This window comes from Ruditapes philippinarum, unplaced genomic scaffold (genome assembly GCF_026571515.1).
Source record: "Ruditapes philippinarum isolate M1 unplaced genomic scaffold, ASM2657151v2 ctg360_1_1_1_1, whole genome shotgun sequence".
Classification (NCBI taxonomy): Eukaryota; Metazoa; Mollusca; class Bivalvia; order Venerida; family Veneridae; genus Ruditapes; species Ruditapes philippinarum.
Window position 1 is genome coordinate 190521 of NW_026863741.1, and position 23533 is coordinate 214053.

At 33.8% G+C, this 23533-nt stretch overlaps 1 protein-coding gene and 1 pseudogene across 1 annotated transcript; both read left to right on the forward strand.

The window, feature by feature from the left end:
- The first annotated feature begins 2633 nt into the window (after window positions 1-2633).
- Window positions 2634-7646, forward strand: LOC132723187 (flavin-containing monooxygenase 5-like; annotated as a pseudogene).
- A 2624-nt stretch (window positions 7647-10270) lies between these two features.
- On the forward strand, window positions 10271-20006 carry LOC132723188 (flavin-containing monooxygenase 5-like). Its single transcript, XM_060707864.1, has 4 exons — window positions 10271-10756; window positions 13664-14224; window positions 14922-15087; window positions 18995-20006. The coding sequence occupies exons 1-4, from the start codon at window positions 10400-10402 to the stop codon at window positions 19240-19242; spliced, it is 1332 nt and encodes a 443-aa protein (XP_060563847.1). The 5' UTR covers window positions 10271-10399; the 3' UTR covers window positions 19243-20006.
- Window positions 20007-23533: the final 3527 nt, after the last annotated feature.

The window sequence follows — 23533 nt, forward strand, 5'->3', positions numbered from 1 at the left end:
AGATATAGATAGAAAAGATAGAAATGTATTATTCGGATATTATTTTTTTAAAAATCCTTAAAAAAAGAAATGTTAATAAAGTTATAAGTGAATTAGCATAACATTTTATATGATGAGCGATCATATTTTATTCTAGAACACTTTATAATATCTGCTATATAAAATACTATTTCGGATCATGTATCTTACACTTGCCAACAATATTCAATGTACATTTGTAAGTCTTTCGTGGTCTGCTGGGTATCCGGATATTTGCCCCCCAGACAGTTGCTTCTCGGAAGTTTGCCACCTTTTTGCAGTGGGGGACATATACCCCCTTATATCTTTGTAAGGGGCTGACATTTGCTGCTCCCCCTCTCCCATTTTTTTGAAAATGTTAAAATATTTAATTGTTGAATTGTTTGTTACAAAAAATCATCGCCTTTTGTCGAAATTCCATTGTGTTAAAAATAAACAAAAACTAACGGGCAACTTTGTACACACAAAATAGTATCCATAAATTAATAAAATAAAAAAGCCTACCTGTTTATACGCTGCGTTAAAAAATAATCTTAGTGCATTACATCAAATGTTTCGGATCAGCCATTGCTCAAGGCAATAGTTTGACGGTGTGTAAGTTGGATATCGGCCTCGTACATCGAACTTTCTGTTTAGGAAAGACCTGGTCACGAATTTCATGAAACACCTCGAGCGCTACGCGCTCTCGGTGTCACATGAAATTCGTGACCAGGTCTTTCCTAAACAGAAAGACCTCGTACTCGGTCGATATCATATACATAAAATTATACGTCAAAATCGGTAATCCGCGTTGGTTATCTGTATTTCATATAAAGAAAGCACAGATTCTGCCATGCTTTGCACTTGATTTTGCAATGTCTTTTGACAGTTATGTTTTGAAAATAGACTATAGTCAGAACTTTCGTCAGTTCTAAAAACATTAAAAGATTAACACAGGTAAACATAGGTAAACTGCAAGTGATTAATCAAATAACTCGTTAAAAGTTATACAAATTATATTTTATGAGATATATCATTCGTTTGACTCTATAGCACAGTTAGTAAGACCGCTTATTAATATCAAAGTAAATTCAGCTAGTGGGTTCGAAACCTGATGGAAACCGTATCATTTTTATTAAAGTTTTAATTCTCTTTTTTTCTTAATTACTAGTACTTTTTTAATTGCTAACTTAATAAAATTTGATTACGCATATGAACTTAAAGATACTGTATTTTTGTCTCTCTTAAAATTTGTTAAAATATTCATACATTTAAAATAAAAAAAATTAAAAAAATATATAAAAGAAATACGAGGGACGGATATTCTGATCCGGACCGCAAACATATATATGAGATATCTTTCTTGCATATTCTATTACTTTTTAAACTCTTAACTATAAAAAAATCCATTGAAAATTATGTCATAACACTCGTAACTCTCACAACAGCGTGTGGAATTACAACCTCATTCATAACGGCAAATACGTCATCCAAAGCGTGCCATTGTACAGCACGCGACTCATCTGGCACCCCACACCAGATGAAATTTCCGGCATGAGTAAAAATAACGGAAACGCCAGTCTGATATGCAAGAAAGTGGAATAAATGAGATGAAGATACTTCGATTAAAAACGTACATAAATAAATCAATCAATCAAAATAACAACGCATTATGTAGTTTTGTACTTAAAGGAGAAAATTGAAAAAAAAACACGAACATTTTTGTTTTTAACTTACCCTTCTGCCATTCAGTAGGTTCCTTCTGAACTTAGCGCTCTACCGATTGAGCTATTGCGACATTTGTTACATACTTTTACAATTATTAGTCAAATGCTCAATCAATAGGATGAGCAACAATAAATTTACCTATATGGTCTTAACGTGGACTGTTCCGTACTATAAATAAATATGAAGAAACGTCAGTTTATCGTGCTCGGATTATACGGAGGTCGTCATTGCATAAAATTGTTTATACATTGCGTCATGCGTCATGCATAAAAACCGTGCAAGAAGGCACTAGGTCACTAGAATCTATTTGTTAATGCATGTTTTTTCTTTCGTCTATACCTGCGTGCACATATTTTATGCATGAATGTAAATTGTTTGTATTTTTCCTGACAGCAATAATTATTATTTTTCAAAGCCTGAAATATTGTCTACAGTAATATGTCGTTTGTTTTTGTTACACCAGTTACACCACACAATTACTTTAAGTTAATCTTACAGTGCGTTCACTTAAAATATTACTATTGGAAACTGTAACAGAACATCCATTGAGAAATTAGAATAAGGAATCTCTTGGGCCCATTGGGCCTTAAATATTTCTTTTCTGGGACACCAGCGGAATATTAACAATTTGATTAATTTTGCTACCTTAGGTCATTATCATGTTCGGTTCTAAAAAGGCAGGTACACTTAATTAAGCTTAGTGTCCAACTTTATTTGTCATCCATTGGAAACGCTGTATTTCTTCAAAATAATGAGTGTTAATTTTCATAGAAGAACAAAAGTCGATACTATATCAAATTCTGTTCATAGTCGCCTTCTATTTTTCATAGTGCTTCATAAGATCGTGTTTTGGCATAAATTTGCACATGCGCTTTCGTGGGCCGCTTTTGAATATTAATTAAGTAAAAATGACGTCAAAAGGTCAACCTACATCAACCCACGTCTTGGCGAAAAAGATACTGCATGTGTAAATACAAAATGTCAAATAATTAAATAATAAATATATATTAGCCAGTTCACTTGCTGTGTTGGAAATCCTGTCAGGTATCCGCCATTTATTGCACAATTCAGCGAATCGTGCGTCATTTTCACATTCCTCCGTTACTGATATAGATAATCTATCAACGATAAATAATAAGAACGGAGTAATATTATATAGTATTATGTTCACGTTAAAAGGTAAAAAAAGATACGACAGTGAAACGTTCTAGTTAATCGATCGAAATTCATTTAAACTTTCGACGGCCTTGATCGTATATTTTTAGGTATGAAGCCGGGTGCCGTGGTCTCACGGCAATTAAATGCTGTCTAGACAAGGGACTTGAACCTGTATGTTTTGAGAGGGGTAACTATATAAGTGGATTATGGCATTACACAGAAAATGTGGAGGAAGGTCAGGCATGTGTGATGAAACCTACAGTGATTAATACATCAAAGGAGGTGATGTGTTACAGTGATTTTCCTATCCCTGCAGATTTTCCGATCTACATGCATAATAGGTTTGTCGATAGATATTTCCATATGTACGTGGACAAGTTCGGACTGTGATAGTACATTAACTTCAATACAGAGGTAAACATTACATTTATTTTGAATCTTGAATCCATTTATTATTTAGATCAATCGCACGTTAATCGTTCATGACGTTGACGTCAAACAGTTAAAATTATGTAATGTAGTCCTCGCATGGTTTCATAACGTTCATATAATATAATTAACACTCTGTGTTATAGTTTAAATAAAGTTGATGCATTTAAATTATTTTTTATCATTAACATGTGCATAAGAAATCTTTTTTACACGCGTTTATTTAACACACCGTACAATCAAATGGGCAGACAGCAGTTTAAACGTCGACATCTGTACCAGTATATACATGTCGGCGCACGAAACACAATTGACGGACGGTAGGTATTCATCTATTGTTAACATATCCCAACTGCGTTCGAGTAAATCAATGTTATTGATTCATAGTCAACATCCAAAGGAGCAAACTAACAAATTTCTGGCCCTGTGCAAGCTTTACTGCACGTGAATTTTGACTGAAAATAACCACACTATCCGATGAGATGCGGCATTTTTTATATTTTAGTCACAAAAACTTATATTTTCTCATGATAATAAATCCTTTTATCATACGATTCGTAAACGTCAACATTTCGCCATTAAATATTCCAAACCATATCTTCAAAAACGCTTTTCTGTTAAAGTTATGGGGTATTTAAGTTGGAGTGTCATTAAAATTCTAGTAACGTCATCAGCCGTTCGCATATTTTTAATGATAACATCGAAGCCATTCATCGGCAAGAATGAATAACGCTGAAATCCGTTCAAGGAAACAATTTTCAGCGCTTTTGTGCTACAGTAACTAGGAAAGAGTAAAACATGTTTGTTCATTTAATATATGTATGTTGTAATTAAGAATGTATCAACACTGAAGTGAAATTTTATATATGTACGATTATTCTTCTAAATCAATTTGCAAACATCCACGAATATGTTAAATAATTATGTACTGCAAATATTTATTTGCATTAAAAGTAATCATTAAAATCTATGCATTCATTTCTTATTGAAAAAAAATTGGCTTAAACTTTATCGAAAATAGATTTCTAATTACCTCTCTTATTTAGATATCTTTACAAATCTTTACAAATAATGCTTTTTTTGAACTAACAATAGTGATAAATCTTCATTTTAGCATCAGATTCATGATATAAAACCATAAATATTTTGAGTTACAGGATCATTTAGTGAAGTCTAGCTAGGCAAGTTTCATTAGCTTTTTCAGAAGGCATAGTTACCGTTTAAATTTTGTCATTTAGTCAAACAATTATGTCAAAAATAGTCCTCCTTTTGACTTTAACTCGTTTTAGAATAATGAAAGTGATCAACATAAAGTGCAGGTTCTTGCCAGACAAATTTTCTTCAACTCTAATCAGTCGGCATACCGGTAGTTATCGTTTGAATTTTGTCATGAAGTCAAACAATTTCAGGTGTTGTCTGTGAAACCAACCAAAACGTTTAACAGTGATGGGCAATGGGAAATCGCCATAAAGAAATCTGATAAAGAAGAGACCCTTGTATTCGACGCTGTCCTCATATGCACTGGTCATAATGCTGAGAAGAACATTCCAAATTTTCCCGGACAAAATAAGTTCAAGGGCAAGGTCACGCATACACACGACTATAAAGATTATCATGGGTACGAAGACAAAAACGTCCTGATTATTGGCATTGGAAATTCTGGCGGCGACGTTGCAACAGAACTAAGATGAATATCGTCACAGGTTTGAAATAAATTCTAATCGTTATCTTTCTTAATGTTCGTCATTGCTTTTGGGTCTGATTCTATATATACGAGGTTTTATTGTTTGTACAGTATCAATACCTACGGACTGTAATGAATATATGTTGTCGTATTTATGAAACACTTTCGGGCCATTATTTAGTTTTGAATATCATAAAACATTCCGCTTAAAACTTAAAACGATCTATTAGCAATTTCTCTTGTTGTTAACCTGTAGTTCAATATAATAGTTCTTTAAAAGAAACTCATTCACAATGGATTTTATTAAATCATATTTTAGGTTTATCTGAGTACATGGATTTTCCATCGTGTAGATGATAAAGGACTTCCTGGTGACATGATGCATTCAACTCGCTTGAACACAAAGCTTTTAAAGTCTTTTCCAAATATGTTGATATCGCTCACAGAAAAGAAACTCAAAAATAAATTTGATCATGAAAAATTGTTTAAAATCCAAACATGGTCTGTTCTCTGCACACCAAACCTTGAATGATGAGTTGCCAAATAGAATCATTTCTGGAGGTGTTATTGTAAAAGCCAATGTTGCAGAGTTCACAGAAACAGGGGCGATCTTTGAAGACGGTACAAAAATTGATAATTTAGATGCTGTAGTTTTAGCAACGGGCTACATTTTTGGATTTCCATTCATTGACAAAAGTGTGATAGAGGTGAAAGCCAACAAAGTCAATCTATACAAGTACATGTTTCCACTTGCAAAAACATATGATGGCAATCATCGGTTGCTTCCAGCCACTTGGTGCAATTTTGCCAATGAGCGAAATGCAATGTCGCCTTGCTACAAGGGTGTTTAAGGTAATTATTGGTATTTTGATAGACTTAGACAGATTTTCTGGATATTTTGTCTCAGTCTTATACCGGCATTGCTACTACAAACCGGTTATATAAGTGTTATTTGCATCTTCTTGTTTTAAAGCAGTTATAAAATAATATAATTGCAAATTTTAAATATTTTATTTCCAAACATTGTTTGAAGCTTTGAGTTAATTCTTATGCTTCCTTTTATGAATATGCAAGTTCGTTATGTTTGAATTAAGTTTTACAATTTGAAAGGTCACTATGTTTTACCATATGTTTAGTACACATTTTTAATTATGTGTCTTACATTTATTTTCATATGATATCTAATAAGATAAAAGATATTTCCAGGGATTAAAGACGTTGCCAGAAAGTACCGAGATGTGGGAAGACATTAAAAGCAAGCAAGCGGCTATGGGCATGAGATACAAACAGTCGTTGAGACATACAATACAAGTGGATTACGTCCCGTACATGGATGAACTGGCTGAAATGGTTGGCTGTAAGCCTAACGTCAGTAAGTGTAATGTGTATGAATATAACAGACAAAAATATCAAACACTATATAAATATTAACCTTTAAGTAATTACTTGGTAAAAAAATGACTGAAAATAATTGATAACAATGTACATATTGTTTTTCGTTAATGTTCCAATGTTTCATATCATATAGTCGGACAGTTTCGTATAGGATGAACTGTTTCTGACAGTTTAGAACTATACTCTGCCAGATATGTATTGAAAATGCAAATGGAAATGTTTTATGGCTAAAATTGTTGAAACTGTGTCGGGGTCAGGTTTCATACCGTCTCAGCTCAGTATATGACCGAAGTACGTTACCTTGTTGATACTTGTGATACTTTTGTCTGGATTGAATTGTATAACTTTTTCATCCGAAGATATTTGTGACAACTTGTTAGTTTTCCAGGAAATATTGTTGGGTGGATCGCCCGACGAGATGAAACAAAAGAATATGTTATTAAATTAAAGTTTACAAAACGAATAAAAAAAGCAAAGATTAAACATTTTAAAAGGGTTTCTCTACTTTTGGAATAGGATTTAGCTAAGGTATTTTATGCGCCCTGAACTGTGCGAAATATATACTGAAATTTTTAGCGAAATTTTCATTTCCCAGCCAATAAGTCAAATATTTGTTCTGGCTAAGATTTTCCTTCTAATGCTCCCGTACACATTACTTTTGTATATCATTACTCGAACACTTCTGGCAGGATAGATGACTACCAATCCATTGAAGGTGGTTTCCATATATTTCATGATGAAAATATACTTAGTATTGTAAAGCTACATGTAATAGCTTATACCTTTTAAAAAAGCTAGCTAGTTTAACGGATATCAAAATTTATTTTATATATATATTATTTTTTGCTTGTCTAATGTGCTTTTTTATTCCCAGGAAAACTTATTCTGACTGATCCAAAACTTGCGATGGAAGTTTTCTTTGGACCCTGCACGCCTTGTCAATATCGATTAATGGGACCGGGGTCTTGGAAAGGTGCACGGAATGCCATCATGACACAATGGGAGCGTGTATACAAACCACTTCAGACAAGACCTTTTGCTAAAACTGAACGCAAAAATTCAGGTGATCGTCGCTGTAATAGCTGTTCTGTTATATTTTATTCTGTAAACAGTTACGAGTATTTACTATCAATGTGAAAGACGATAATGTTACATAGATAAAGAGATATTTGCTCAGGCCCTCCACTATTCAGTTCAGCGGTCTAAATTCTTGTTTATTTGTTGTTACTTTTGCCATTAAATATTGGAAAATTCATGTTGCCCTATTTTTATTTTGTCTTCTGATAGCTGTCTTTGATACCCAGGCAGTCTTCACATCTTACTAAAAGTTTATAAAGCTATATCTAATGAATTGTTTTTTATTATATAATTCATTAACGGTGACATAAAGTTGTTTTTGTAACCTTGTGGTCGATTCCTAAAGTGTGGTAACAGTGAATGCTTCTGTAATTTACCTCACATGAAAATTCTGCATTAACCATATCAAGTATTCCTAGACAAAAATATATTAATTTTTGTATTTTCTGATCTTCCCGACAATCCTAACAAGTAAAAGTAGTTCTCAAAACAGCTTAAAACTAGCGATGTAAAAGACATAAATATTTTTATTTTGTTACAAGTATCCAACGAATTATAACGCACTCAAAGTTTAAAAGTAGCTTTGGCTTTGTCAATAAATGCACAATCACAAATTACGGGGATGAATATTTTTAATCAATGAAAATTGCTCGGCTATTTCCGTTAAGCTTCGGATTATTGTGATCGGAAATAAACGCGCCTTAATGAACACTTGTTATTTAGAATTTTTGAAATGTAAAGTAAAGATGTTGACTTTTAGACAGGGACGAATTTAGGGCAGTCGACGATCGAAAATCAATTTCTACTTATAAGTTAGAGCACCCGATAATTTAATCCACGGAAAAAAGCGCTATTTATAGCGATGCTCATTAAGGAACACTTAAGCGCGTATCACACATATAAATCTGACTGTCGTGTAGTGAAATTTATGTTTATGGCCGACTGTTTGGGCGAGAAAATTTTCACTAAATTATTAACATCAGCGTTAATCAACATGTTTACCGTGAACAAAATATATCGAAATTAATAATGGAAATGCTAAATTAAGAATCATTTGATTTGATTTTATGTAACTTCCACGTGGTTCAGGGGTAACACACTCGTTTAGAAAGTGGGAGGTCTGGGTTCATATCAAGGCAAATATTTTTTTTTTAAAGTGTCTTTTTAGCGATTTTTACATTCTTTCTTAAGGAGTTAGCCATGATATGCAAGTATGGCTGTCATAAAAAATGTACATAAATGTTTTCATAATGCAAGTTAGAAACTCTGGCTATGGAAAAAAATTCCGTCGTATGTATCAAACTCAAACTGTGATAGCAAAAAAAATCAAAGCATTCGCTGCAACTCGGTGCCCTGCAAGGTGAATTATAGTATATCAAAATACACTTATACAGAAAAATACATACATATACAATGTATACAGTACGATTTAGATTGCAAAGATCAGAAAATGCTACAGAGCTTGCAGTCCTTTGTTTAAGTAGGCAACATAATATTAATGCTTTTTAAGTAGGTCCTTAAACCGTTCAGCAAAATGTTCGTGCATGTCCCATTCGGTAAAAAAAGATATTTTTGAATTATGTTTTCCCCAAAATTTAACACAATTTCCTAAACTGCCAGTGTAAGAGTTTATAAACTTTAAAAATCCCTTTTATTTAGTTCTCGTTCAGTGCATACATATTCTCTAACTTGGGGTCATATGCCGTTTTTTCCCCTGGAATGACATAACAGTGCTACTTAGAAGATTTCATGATTATCGCCGTTTGGGCATATCTGGAAACGGTTTTTTTTTAGTTTTAGCATTAGCAACCGTGGCATTAATCCTTGGGACCCAGTGAGGTCTCTACATAAGCTTGCTGCACACTAAGTTTCATTGAATTACCCTAGTAATTGACCGGGAACAAAATTTTCAATATCAAGTGACATCCACCTTGACATTGACTTTAAATGGCCCAAACGCTATCCCAATCGAGGTCGTCACCAATTTGTCAACACATGAAATATCTCCTTCCTAATTCTTGGTGTTGATCGAAACATGTTTTTTCTATTTTTAGTACTTATAACCATGACATTAACTGTAGGATGCCCAAAAAGCAGTCCGAAGCGAGGATAATACATAGGCTTGCTACATACAAAGTTTGATTAAGATAAGTCAATCTTAACGTAAGTTATTGGCCGGATACTATCCTGTTTGACGCCCGTCTTCTCGCCCGAACATCTTACACCAATAAAGTACTGGTTGGTTCCAGGAAGCGGACTCGAAAGTGATTAATATAAGTTGCAAGAACTTGTTTCGCAATCGAACTTAAATAAATATGTTTAAACCATTGTCTTTCTTAAGCAAAATAAAGACTTGTTATGTCTTTTACTGATCCCTCATTCAATTTGTTGTACACAATCAAGTAAATGCAAACAATGATAAAAGGGTGGCGATGGTGTGCTGCCCAGAGTGTAAATGTAATGGAGCATTTTATGTGTATAAACTGTAACAAAATCGGATGGATCAAAGGCGCTTGGTCTTTACTGTAACTCCGTATAAGGCAACACGCTCGATCTATACTGAAAAATTGTTTATTTGTTTCAAACGCGTTTGCCGAATAGGAAAATAGGTTCAACTGGTCATTTAATTTTATTAACGTTAGGACTAACGCTTATAGGTCTTTAAGAAATTTGAGTACTTGTAGTATGGACCGAAATAAAAGTCAACTACCTGTCTTCCCCACAAATAATCCTTCATCTCTGCTAAATTATATACACGTTCCCATTGGTGAAATAGTTTGAGACAGAGTAGGACAGAGATTAAATAACGTTATCAGTCTTTATTCCCGCCATAGCAATCAACATAACTTGACTACATTGTGTGCCGGAGGGATAAATAATTATTATTGTCTTACGGGCAAATAATTTAGAAATATAAGACTGGTGTAAATAATGAAAAGTGTAGCAGTGATTGGGGCAGGTTGTTGTGGGTTAACAGCTATCAAATGCTGTCTTGACGAGGGACTTGAACCTGTTTGTTTTGAGAGGGGTAACTATATAAGTGGATTATGGCATTACACAGAAGAGGTAGAGGAAGGTCAGGCATGTGTGATGAAATCTACGGTGATTAATACATCAAAGGAGATGATGTGTTACAGTGATTTTCCTATCCCTGCAGATTTTCCGATCTACATGCATCATCAGCAAGTCGATAGATATTTCCATATGTACGCGGACAAGTTCGGACTGAGAAAGTACATAAACTTCAATACAGAGGTAAACGTTATAAATAACATTAACCACGAGGGATAATTATTAAATACATGTATGTTTTTACTTAATCATTCGACTTATTGATTCACTTGCACTACTTAACCAAAAAAGAGCCCAAACACGGCAAAATTGAAAATGTGGCAGGCTCGGTTTGATTGAGCCTGTTCATGGACGTTACTGGCAAGTTCCATTAACTGCATACTATGACAAACTATACAGCATGTGGTTTAAGAATAAGAATAATATTTTTTTTCGGATTCCAACAATAAGGGTGACCCAATTCATTCTCCCCATCCAGATGACCATCCCATACTGACCTTAAATATTCTCTGTTGCATATACATATAGCAGAATTAAATATACATATTAATAATTGACAATGATTCATGATTTCAAAAGAGTGGTCGTACCCTAATTGAAGGCACCTTGTTTGTGGATAAAAAAAAATGAAGATTGGGATTGGGACTGTTTGCACCAGGGTAAATGAGTCGTTTATAAGGTGAGAAAAGTTTGCCAGGTTTTATTGAATATTTTTACATGATATCGTTTTTCAACTCTATTATTTGTTCAAGTTCAATACGTGTTTTTAATTTGGTTCTAAATTGTTGAAATTTTGGGATCATTGATTTGAATTTACACTTCTATATATGTTTTTTTGCAAGTAGAAGTATACAGTTGAATAATTTACTATAATGGTTACACATAAAAGTAATGTTTTTGTTCATATTTGTCTCAAAGTTTTTGCTATTGATAAATTTAAACACTTCGTTCCAATACGGTTGTACACATGGACATTCCCGGAATAAGTGATCGATATCCTAAATGGCAGAAGGAAACAAAAAAACATACATAAAGTTGATTTGTAAAAAAGAATTTGTTGCAACATATCGATGGATAAACTTATATTGAAAATTTTGAAGTTCAGTGTATTGCAACATTAAAAGGTGAATTATTTATTGCTTTCCAATTTAAAGTTTTAAGTTTTATCTCCCATTTTTGTTTAGCATTACTTTTTTATGGTGTTTATTTTTGGTCATTTGAGTCCTTGTTTGTTTACGTTTTTTAAGTCTGTGTTTCTAACCCTAGTAAATATATCTTAAGTGTCGTTTTCTAAAGGTGCCGTGACAAGTCTTTTAGGGATTGATGCAATTATTTTACAATATTACAAATAATCATTTTTATTTTATTTTACATAAAACTGATTCCGAATTTGTTCGAATGTTTTAAATTTATTTTCATTCGTGTTGTATATATCTGAAATATACAAAATATGTTTGGTTGTCCAAGAGGTGTTACATAATAGTTTACCCCCCATTATGTTTAATTTCACTATTGTTCCAAATTATATGCTTTTTAATACTTCCCGTAGTATCTGTAAAGTTTATTTTACACCCCACTTTTCATTTACGAATTGACTTTTTATTTTTAATCTCTATACATCTTGTTCTTTTACGTTACATTGAAATAAAAATAGTCCAGCTTTTGACTTTAACTCGTTTTAGAATAATGTAATTGATCAACTCAAAGTGCAGGTTCTACCCAGACAAATTTTCTTCAACTCTATTCAGTCGGCATACCGGTAGTTATCGTTTCAATTTTGACCCCCCCCCCCCCCCCCCCTCATTAAGTAAAACAATTAAAGGTGCTTTTGGGGTAAAACCCAACCCAAAAACCCTTTCAACATGAGGGGAAAAAGGGAAATCGCCATAAAGACATCTGTAAAGAGGAGCCCCTTTGTTTCGACCCCGCCCTTATCTGCCTGGACATCATGCTGAAAAAAACATACCCTTTCCCCCCGGGAATAAACAAATTAAAAGGGAAAAGGGTAAACGCATACACAAGACTATAAAAATTTTTAAAATCAGGGTTTACGAAGAAAAAAACTTTTTAAATTTTTTGGCTTTAAAAAATTTTTGGCGGCGACTTTTGAAAACAGAAAAGCCGAATAAGCCCACGGGTTTTGCCATAGATTTTAAATCTTTTTTGATAAATTTTCCTTTTTTGCTTTAAAAACGGGTTTAAAGTCATCAAGTGAGGGACCTTTTTTTTAAATCAATTGCCTGTTTGTACCCTTTTAAAAATAACGAAAAATTTGGGGCCCAATTTTATGCCCAAAAGGGGAGCCCCACGGTAAGTAAATAAACCCAATTTAAAATTAAAAAAAATTTTTAAGAGCTTTTAAAAAAAGGGACGGGACAATAAAATTTAAATTTTAAAACATTCGGAGGGAAAGGGCAAATTTAATTTGGGGAAATGAGACCCCAGTTAAAAAACGGAAAAAATTTAAATTATTTTTTATCCTAAAATAATAATTTTTTTTGGTAAAAATTTGGAAAAACGCAAAATTTTTAAATTTCCCAAAAACAAAAATTTCGCCAATTTCCCCGAAATTCAGATTAAAATTTTTTTCCAATTTTTTTTTATGGAAAATACGCCCCCTTTTTAAATGGTGCATCGGAACAAAAAGCTTTGTTACCTCATAAAAGTACCTGATAGAAATAGTACCTGAATGATAAAAGTTTCTTTTTACTATTTCCTGACCCGAGTAGTTTCGCAAATGTCTAAAGTATACCGAATATCCAAACAACAAAGATTTAAATGAGTTATAGACTTATAGTCATCACGTATACCGATGAAACAACAAGGTATCCATAGTTGTTTGGGTCATACCGGAAGCTTTTCAATGATTTTGCCTTACTTTTTGCATGATTCCGGCGTTATTTGCACATTCCTTCGTAACTGAATATACACAGTGTAATCAATCTAATAAACACACACGCACACACGCGCTCGCTCGCACACACACACACACTTACGCACGCACGCACTCACCAAACCCCCCCCGCACACACACACACCAACGCACACACACATACGCACACACACACGCGCAAACACACACACACACACAATAAAATACAATAAAAATAGATTTCATAATTCATATTTCAGGTTTATTTAAGTACCAGGTCAGGTTCTTGGATTGTCAATCGTGTAGCTGAGAAAGGGCTTCCTTGGGACATGGTACAATCAACTTGCTTTAACACAAAGCTTTTGACGACGTTTCCAAATATGATAACTTCGCGCACAGAGAAGAAACTTGACCAAAAAATCGATCATGAAAAATATTGCCTTAAACCTAAACATGGTCTGTTTTCTGCACGACAAACCATGAATGATGAGTTGCCAAATAGAATAATAACTGGAGGTGTTATTGTAAAAGCCAATGTTGCAGAGTTCACAGAAACAGGGGCGATCTTTGAAGACGGCACAACGATTGATAATTTGGATGCTGTAGTGCTAGCAACGGGCTATAATTTTGGATTTGAATTCATTGATAAAAGTGTGATAGAGGTGAAAGCCAACAAAGTCAATCTATACAAGTACATGTTTCCACCCAACTTGCAAAAACATACGATGGCAATTATTGGTTGCTTCCAGGCACTCGGTGCAACTATGCCCCTGAGCGAAATGCAATGTCGCCTTGCTACAAGGGTGTTTAAGGTAAATTATCGGCATTCTGATAGATCTCGACCGATTTGCTAGAAACTCATTTTTAGCATAAAATTGTTTCGTAAAATGCCACAAACAAACCTGTTAGCAACATGTTATTAGCAATATCATAAACTCTTTTTGAAGTTCATGTAATTATAGAAATAAGTTGTAGATTTTAAGTGTTTTGTTTCCAAACAATATTTTGAAAATTTGAATTGATTCTTAAAATATTTTACTTTAAAGAAAAATGCCTCAAGAGTTATGCTGATTTTCATGAACACTTTGAAATCAGTATTTAAATGTAAAGTATTGTGATAAGAAGTCAGAAAGCAATTTACACATTGCAAACGGCACTTTAAATCAGTCATTTCTACATAAGTTACACTGTAGAAATATGGTGATAAATACTGCAAAATAATTCAGTCTTTACACATAGCATGGGAATTTTTACTTGAATCTTGAATCGTTTATATCTCTTAAAATTTTAGTTCATCTTTCTCAAGTTTGATTTTCTTAAACCATTCTTTAGTCATCAGGATGCATGCAGCTTTGAGATTGTGCAAGTACCGTTTAGTTTTGTTTGAAAAAGCAGGAACAGACAGAAAAGGAGTTAAAATGTGTATCTATATTGTGTTTTATTATACGTTTACTAACACAATTTTAATTTTGTGCTTTAAAATATATTCCACATAGTAAATATTTTCAGGGATTAAAGACGATGCCAGAAAGTAGCAAGATGTGGAAAGACATTAAAAGCAAGCAAGCGGCTATGGGTATGAGATACAAACAGTCTTTGAGACACACAATACAAGTGGATTACGTCCCTTACATGGATGAACTTGCTGAAATGGTTGGCTGTAAGCCTAACACAGGTAAGAGTAATGTATTAGTCTAACAGACAAAAATATCAAACACATGATAAATATTAAAATTGGTGCTTTTTTAGAATTAATAGAAATATACTTATATCTGCCTTTTGTAAATAACTCCTCATTACCATGTCATAAAGTCGGTTTCCCAGGTTTCTCTCTGCTGTAATGCTCTTGCTATAATTTTGAATTTTAGCCTTAAAGCTTCGCTAATGGTTTTGTTTGGGGATGCGTTCATTAGATGTCACCGTTCTATGTTGATCATTTGATATCTCATGTTAAATCATGGACATAATTGCCTATTATACCTCTTTTTAACTGACACATCAAAATACAGTTACCCTTATAATATTTATATCTTTAATGCTGGCACTTGACTTCTACTTTACAACAGCAACATTGTCAGATCAAACGGCATTGCAAACTGCGAAATTTAAACTGTCAGATCATCTGTCACTTAGTCCGTATTACATGTTGACAGTGATTGAGTGACTGAACAGTTTCTTTTTAATTCTAACTAATATGGAAACTATAACAATTTAATGTCAATAAGCACTTTCAGTCAAATCTGGGAATGTCTCGCTGAAAATGTCGTGACAATGTTTCGGCCGTTGGAATATTTTTGTTAGGTGTATTGTACAAGGGTCTCTAAATAATAGAAACAATCGGTTTCTAGTAGGATTTCACAATTGTCTGTCGAACAGAATTTACATATCAGCGTTGTTTGTGCCGTGTGGTGGCCATAAAAAATCGCCCTGTACATTTTTATGATATCAGAGATGTTATAATTTAAATCCTTAAATTATATTGTTGTGTTTATGGTACGTTATGTTGGTTTCTATTTGGCTTGATTTCTAGTTGTCGTTTCCAGTATGTTTACTTAAATACAGTTAAATCACCCTAAGGATATGTCGCCTGCTTTTTGAATTTGCCTATTATTTGTTATATGTAGGCTTCATAACCTCTGACCTATCTTGATAACCGCCGAATGAACACATCTGAGGGTGTTTCTAAATTCAGAATTTTACCATTTCACTTGTTAATTGTTAATTCTGCTCCGGGGCGTGGCCGATATGAAATAATTCAAAATAGGACTGTTTCCGCACAGGGCAGTTAAGAGCTATATGTTATTAGATATTTTATCCTGCCTCATCAAAAATCTAACTCAACTCTCTTTTGGTGAGGTTACATGCCTATAATTGCTGAAACTCTGTCGCGGCCAGGTTTTATTCTGTCATGACCAAAGAGTGTCACCTCGTCTCAAACTATGATACATTTGTCTAGATTAAATATCATATCTTTGCTCTAAACCATACGTCTAGTAGAACTGATATTTTGATCGTGCTCAATATATATCAGTCCGTATACTGAAACTATATCAACTATTAAAGTGGAACCGACTTTATGTTCGAAATAAATCATCATTTATTCTTGAATAAACGCTTCTGAATTGCAAATTCCCATATAGAAATCATGTAAAGATATCGTTCAAATGAGTTAAATATAATCAGATAAGATGATTCGTTTGTCCTGTCTTTTTGCACGCCAAAATATTGTGCGTCCGATAATTTGGTAGCTACGTATTTCATATTACGCATTTGGTATTCGTCCTTTAAATAGTATTATTAAGTGCTTTTAGTTCAAGCATACTCGTAATTTTTAAAATTGATTCGAGAAATTAAAGGCACATCATACCTCAGAAATCCATATTTTTTAATTCGTCAGAAATGTTAAACATGTGCTTAATAATATTTTGATAATGGATTAAGACCATGCTAAATGAAAAACTTAATACATATCGCTGAACATGCAGTAATGTGTTGTAAAGGTAGCAAAATGTAAACAAAAAGTAGTATTTTGACTACCATACAAAATACTAATTCAATATAATTATACCAACTGCCAACATAACAAAATCGGCACAAGACAGTGTATGTAAATGACAAAAGAGAAAATTTGATAACTGTAACAAGATATAAAAAAAATGATTCTCATGCACAATGGGCCTTTAAACTTTTATTAGTTTGTAGTTTGTAGTGGTACAGGAACTGTGCTACAGGAGCTGATAACCGCCGTACGAACACATCTGTGGATGTTTCTAAATTCAAAAATTTACCATTTCATGTTTAAATATTGCATTCTGCTTAAGCCGGTGCTAGGGGGCGTGTACAGTAGTTTGCACTTGACAGTTCCGTCCATGAACAGGCTAAATCAAACCGAGCCTGTAACATTTCAATTTTGCCGTTTTGTGCTTTCTTCAGTGATTCTTATTTTCTCTGTTCTATCGTATCGTTGGACATACTTCATGCATTGCATGTTCATCGCGTCCTTGAAAAGAAGCAATGCCTTTAAATGAGTCATTATATGCAGTTACTACAGTCTGATTTGAAAATTTCCTTGTCTGCTTAACAGCAGAAATTTAAATTGATAAGCTCAAGGTTGTTTGATGTCTGCAGACTTAGCATAGTCATGAATTTACTGTTGACTAAACATGTAATTATCATGCGTGCCTGTCTGACTCCATGTCAAAAGTTAAAAAAACTTCTTTATCACCGGGAATTTGTCACAAGTGTAAGATAACAGCTGAGGGTAAAGAGAACATTTTAAACTGCAAATGTGCATATTCAGCTAATAATATTATACTTGCTTGTTGTCCAGTTTTCACTTTGAAATTGACTGGGCAATGGACATAAGTAAGTGATATAAGAAGAATGAAACTTCTTTAACCTGTGAATTGATCATTAACACTGTAGATGTCGTTTTGTGTAACAGTGTGTTCTTGTACTCCATTGCCTACAGACGTATTTAACTTTATAAAGTGTCTCACAATTATTACATGTTTCCCTTTTCTTGACGATTTGGATACTCTGTATATAATGTCTCGCACATGAAGCACTTTATTTGACTTCCTTGCTTACTTATGTCTTTCTAATCCCTTGTTCCTAAAATAGTAGGCATGTTATGAATTAATATACGCTTTCTTCTCTTTGAATTTCGTGGAATATTTTAAAGCGTGCGAAAACAAGATAAAGCTCTATCATGCGCCCTGAACTAATCGAAATATTTCTAAATTGTTTGGCGTTCCTCCCATGTGTGGCTATTTCTCAGCAACCATCTGCAGCCAATAACTGCAAACCTTATACTTTTTTCTGGCTCAGATGTATCTTTTGACTTTCCTGTACTCATTAGATTTGCATGTTTTTAAATTACTTGGGAGCTTCTGGCAGGATAGATGACTGATTTAAGTGTTTTAATACATACGTTCAGTAGACAGTCTGACAGGGAAATAATATATTTTGATAATTTCACAGTAAAATTATAATTTTACAGTATCCGGGCTATACCGCTATTTGAATGCGGGTGAAAAGAATCTATCCTAAGTACGTAGCAATATCGTCAGAAATATACTTTTAAGTTAGAAAAATGTGCTTCATTTCGAGAAGAACATCAAAACATTGCACATGCTAAAAATGTAACAAACTTTGCGCAATTTTACAGAATTATTTTTAACATGAACAATGCTACGTCATTTAAAGACGCAATGAATGAAACCGCATGTCGTTATGCGGCGAACAACTGATTACTACTAAAAAGCATACTTCCTTATAATGTTCTAATGTAAATCGTATAATAAATCAAAATCCATTTTAAATTTGTTTTTGACACAATGTCATTTTGGTTGAAAGTTATGATATAATCAAGATATAGCACAAACACATGTTTACTATAAAAAATCAAATTTATTATCCATAAAAGCTTTACATGCAATGATTGTTTATTATAATAGTCTGGCTAATAGCTGACGTTTTTACAAAGAACAATACTAGTTTAACGCAAATCAATTTCTATTACTAAAAATGATTACTTAACTAATTTTGCTTGTTTAAAGTTTTTTTAATTTAATTCCCAGGAAAACTTGTTTTAACTGATCCAAAACTTTCGATGGAAGTTTTCTTTGGTCCTTGCACCCCTTATCAATATCGATTAATGGGACCGGGGCCTTGGAAAGGTGCACGGAATGCCATCATGACACAATGGGAGCGGACGTACGAACCACTTCAGACAAGACCTTGTGCTAAAACTGAACGCAAAAGTTCAGGGGCATTTTATATGATGATCGTCGCTGTAATAGCTGTTCTGTTATATTTTATTCTGTAAACATTTACGAGTATTTAATATCAACGTGTAAGAAGATAATGTTGCATAGATAAGGAGATATTTGCTCAGGTCCTCCACTATTCATTTCAGCGGTCTAAATTCTTGTTTATTTGTTGTTATTTTTGCCATTAAATATTGGAAAATTTTATTGATGATATGTTGTCCTATATTTATTTTGTCTTCTGATAGCTGTCTTTGATACCCAGACAGTCTTCACATTTTACTAAAAGTTATATAAAGTGTTTTCTTATTATATAATTCATAAACGGTGACATAAAGTTGATTTTGTAACCTTGTGGTCGATTCTTTAAGTGTGATAACAGTGAATACTTCTGTAATGTGCCTCACATGAAAACAAACTCTGCATTAACCGTATAAAATATTCCTAGACAAAAATATATTGATTTTTATATTTTCTGATCACAGATCAGGCAACACAGTGCTGACATTCAATATCTTCCCGACAATCCTAACAAGGAAAAGTAGTTCTCAAAACAGCTTAAAACAAACGATGTAAAAGACATAAATAGTTTTATTTTGTTACAAGTATCCAACGAATTATAACGCATTCAATGTTTAAAAGTAGCTTTGGCTGATGAAATTGTCAATAAATGCACAATCACAAATTACGCGGATGAATATTTTTTACAAAAAAGAAGTTAAAGCTATTTCCGTTAAGCTTCGGATTATTGCGATCGGAATTAAACGCGCCTAAATGAACACTTGTTATTTAGAATTTTTGAAATGTAAAGTAAAGATGTTGACTCTTGGACAGGGACGAATTTAGGACAGTCGACGATCGATTCTACTTATAAGTTAAAGCACCCGATAATTTAATCCACGGAAACAAAGCGCTATTTTTAGCGATGCTGATTAACGACTACTTCAGCGCGTATCACACAAATAAATCTGACTGTCGTGTAGTGAAATTTATGTTTATGCCCGACTGTTTGGGCGAGAAAATTTTCACTATATTATTTACATCAGTGTTAAACAACATGTTTACCGTGAACAAAATATCTCGAAATTAATAATGGAAATGCTAAATTTAGAATCATTTGATTTGCTTCAGACTTCTTTTTTGTAACTTCCCCGTGGTTCAGGGGTAACACGCTCGTTTAAGAAATGAGAGGTCTGTGTTCATAAGTCAAGGCAACTTATTTATTTAAGGTGTCTTTTTAGCGATTTTTACATTCTTTCTTAAGGAATTTGCCACGATATGCAAGTGTGGCTCTCAAAAAAATGTACATAAATGTTTTCATAATGCAAGTTAGAAACTCTGGCCATGCAAAATCCTGTATTTATCAAACTCAAACTGTTATAGCAAAAACAAATCAACCCATTCGCTGCAACTCGGCGCCCTACAAGGTGAATTATAGTATATCACAATAACCTTATGCAGAAAAATACATACATATAAACAGTACGATTTAGATTGCAAAGATCATAAAATACTACAGAGCTTGCAGTCGGCGACAAAATATTACTGCATTTTTGTGTCGCCTTGAAAAAGGCGACATATAGGGGTTACTTTCGTCGGCGGCGTCGTTGTCGGCGTCGGTGTCGGCGTCCCCTAAAGCTTGTCCGGAGCATAAGTCAGTCATTATAAGTCGGATTGACTTCAAACTTGGTATGCATGCTTCTTTTAATGACCCGAAGTGCAGTGCACAAGAACCGGTACTCTGCACTTCTTATTTTTTGAGTTATTGCCCTTTGTTTATTTTCCTACTTTATTTTTGTCCAGGCCATTTCTCCTTAAGTATAAAAGCTATGGACTTGAAACTTCATAGAATGATGGATCTCATTAAGAAGAAGTGCAGTGCCTAAGAACTGGTACTCTGCATTTCTTATTTTTTGAGTTATTGCCCCTTGTTAATTTTCATACTTTATTTTTGTCCAGGCCATTTCTCCTAAAGTATAAAAGCTATGGATCTGAAACTTCATAGGATGATAGATCTCATTGAGAAGAAGTGCAGTGCCTAAGAACTGGTACTCTGCATTTCTTATTTTTTGAGTTATTGCCCTTTGTTAATTTTCATACTTTATTTTTGTCCAGGCCATTTCTCCTAAAGTATAAAAGCTATGGACCTGAAACTTCATAGTATGATAGATCTCATTAAGAAAAAGTGCAGTGCCCAAGAACTGGTACTCTGCATTTCTTATTTTTTTAGTTATTGCCCTTTGTTAATTTTCATACTTTATTTTGTCCAGGCCATTTCTCATGAATTATAAAAGCTTTAGACTTGAAACTTAATAGGATGATAGATCTTATTAAGAAGAAGTGCAGTGCCCAAGAACTGGTACTCTGCATTTCTTATTTTTTGAGTTATTGCCCTTTGTTAATTTTCATACTTTATTTTTGTCCAGGCCATTTCTCATAAATTATAAAAGCTTTAGACTTGAAACTTAATAGTATGATAGATCTTATTGATAAGAAGTGCAGTGCACAGAAACTGCTGATCTGCATTTCTTATTTTTTGAGTTATTGCCCTTTGTTGATTTTCAAATTTCATTTTTGTCCTGGCCATTTCTCTTAAACTATATTGTTCACAAGGCGACACATCCGACTCGCAGAGTTCTAGTTTAACTAGGTCATTAAACCGTTCAGCAAAATGTTTGTGCATGTCCCATTCGGTAAAAAAGGGATATACCAATATATTTCTTTCAAGTATTTTGGAATTACGTTTTTCCCAAAATTTAACACAATTTCCTAAACTCCCAGTGAAAGAGTTTATAAACTTTAAAAACTACTTTTATTTAGTTCTCGTTCAGTGCACACACATTCTCTTACTTGGGGTCATATGCCGTTTTATTCCCCTGGAATGACATAACAATGCTACTGATTATCGCCGTTTTTGGCATATTTGGAAACCGTTTTTTGTTGTTTTTTGTTCTTGTTTTTTTTTTAGTTTTAGCAACAGCAACCATGGCATTAATCCTAGGGACCTAGTGAGGTCTCTACATAAGCTTGCTGCACACTAAGTTTCATTGAATTACCTCATTCAAAACCCTAGTTATTGACCGGGAACAGAATTTTCAATATCAAGTGACATCCACCGTGACATTGACTTTAAATGGCCCAAACGCTAACCCAATCGAGGTCGTCACCAATATTGCAACACATAAAAAATATTTCATTACTAATTCTTGGTGTTGATCGAAACATGATTTTCTATGTTAAGTACCAATAACCATGACATTAACCATAAGATACCCAAAAGCAATCCGAAGCGAGGATTATACATAGGTTTGCTACATACAAAGTTTGATTAAGATAAATCATTCTTAACGTAAGTTATTGGCCGGAAACTATCCTGTCTGTTGGTTTAGTTGGGGCATCTTGTTAAGTTTCTGTGAAGACTCAATAATTGGCCAATGTTTGTAATTGATGGCTCTAGTGTTTGGTAAGTCCGGGTGATATGTGAGCACAAATGGAATTTTATTTTGTGTAGAACCACTAGAGTGATGTTTGTACTCTAGTAGTTCCTTCCTGTGCTTGCTGTCTGCATTTGAGATCCCAACTAAACCAACCATTGCATATAGGAGACCTAAAAGCCTCAGAGACATACTTGTTCGAGCCCAACTGAGACCAATAATGACAGATAAAGAAGGTCAGTCTGGACCGTGTGGCACACCAAAATGCCAAACCTGTGCTGTCATGTCCCTTACAAAAACATTCTCCTCAAAAATAGGGGCCAAAACATCTCTCAAAGACATAATGAATTGTAAAATATGATAAACAAGATCAACAAGGAAAGGCGGCGTTCAATGAACGCAAACTTTATTTATCTTATTTCTTGCAAAGTTTGAAACAAACAATATGTCGGTGAAACTAAACTTCCATTAAATAAACGAATGAACTTACACCGCTCTGACTGGAAAAACGAAAATTTAACAGATCCCCAGTTGCTGAACATTTTCACCATGAGGGACACAGTTTTAAAGACGTGTCCCTCTGTTGTATTGAACATAACACAAAGTGGTCAGATGTAACACGGAAATCACGCGAGACATACAGGATTCGCCGACTGAATACGCTAGAGCCATCAGACATCAATAAAGGAGACTAATTTTAACACTTTTTCTCGCCCATTCTGGACAAACTGTTTTAAACCTAACTTTAGTTATCAGGCGGTGCCGGGGAGGGCTCTTTTTCCCTGGCCTGAGAGCATCTCTATTACTTTCATCTTATCGTAAATTTCCACTTCATATAATATCACACTGTTTGTAACTTGCATTTTCTTACATTATACTTTTAGTAATAAAAACACAAAACGCCCTTATACGTGTA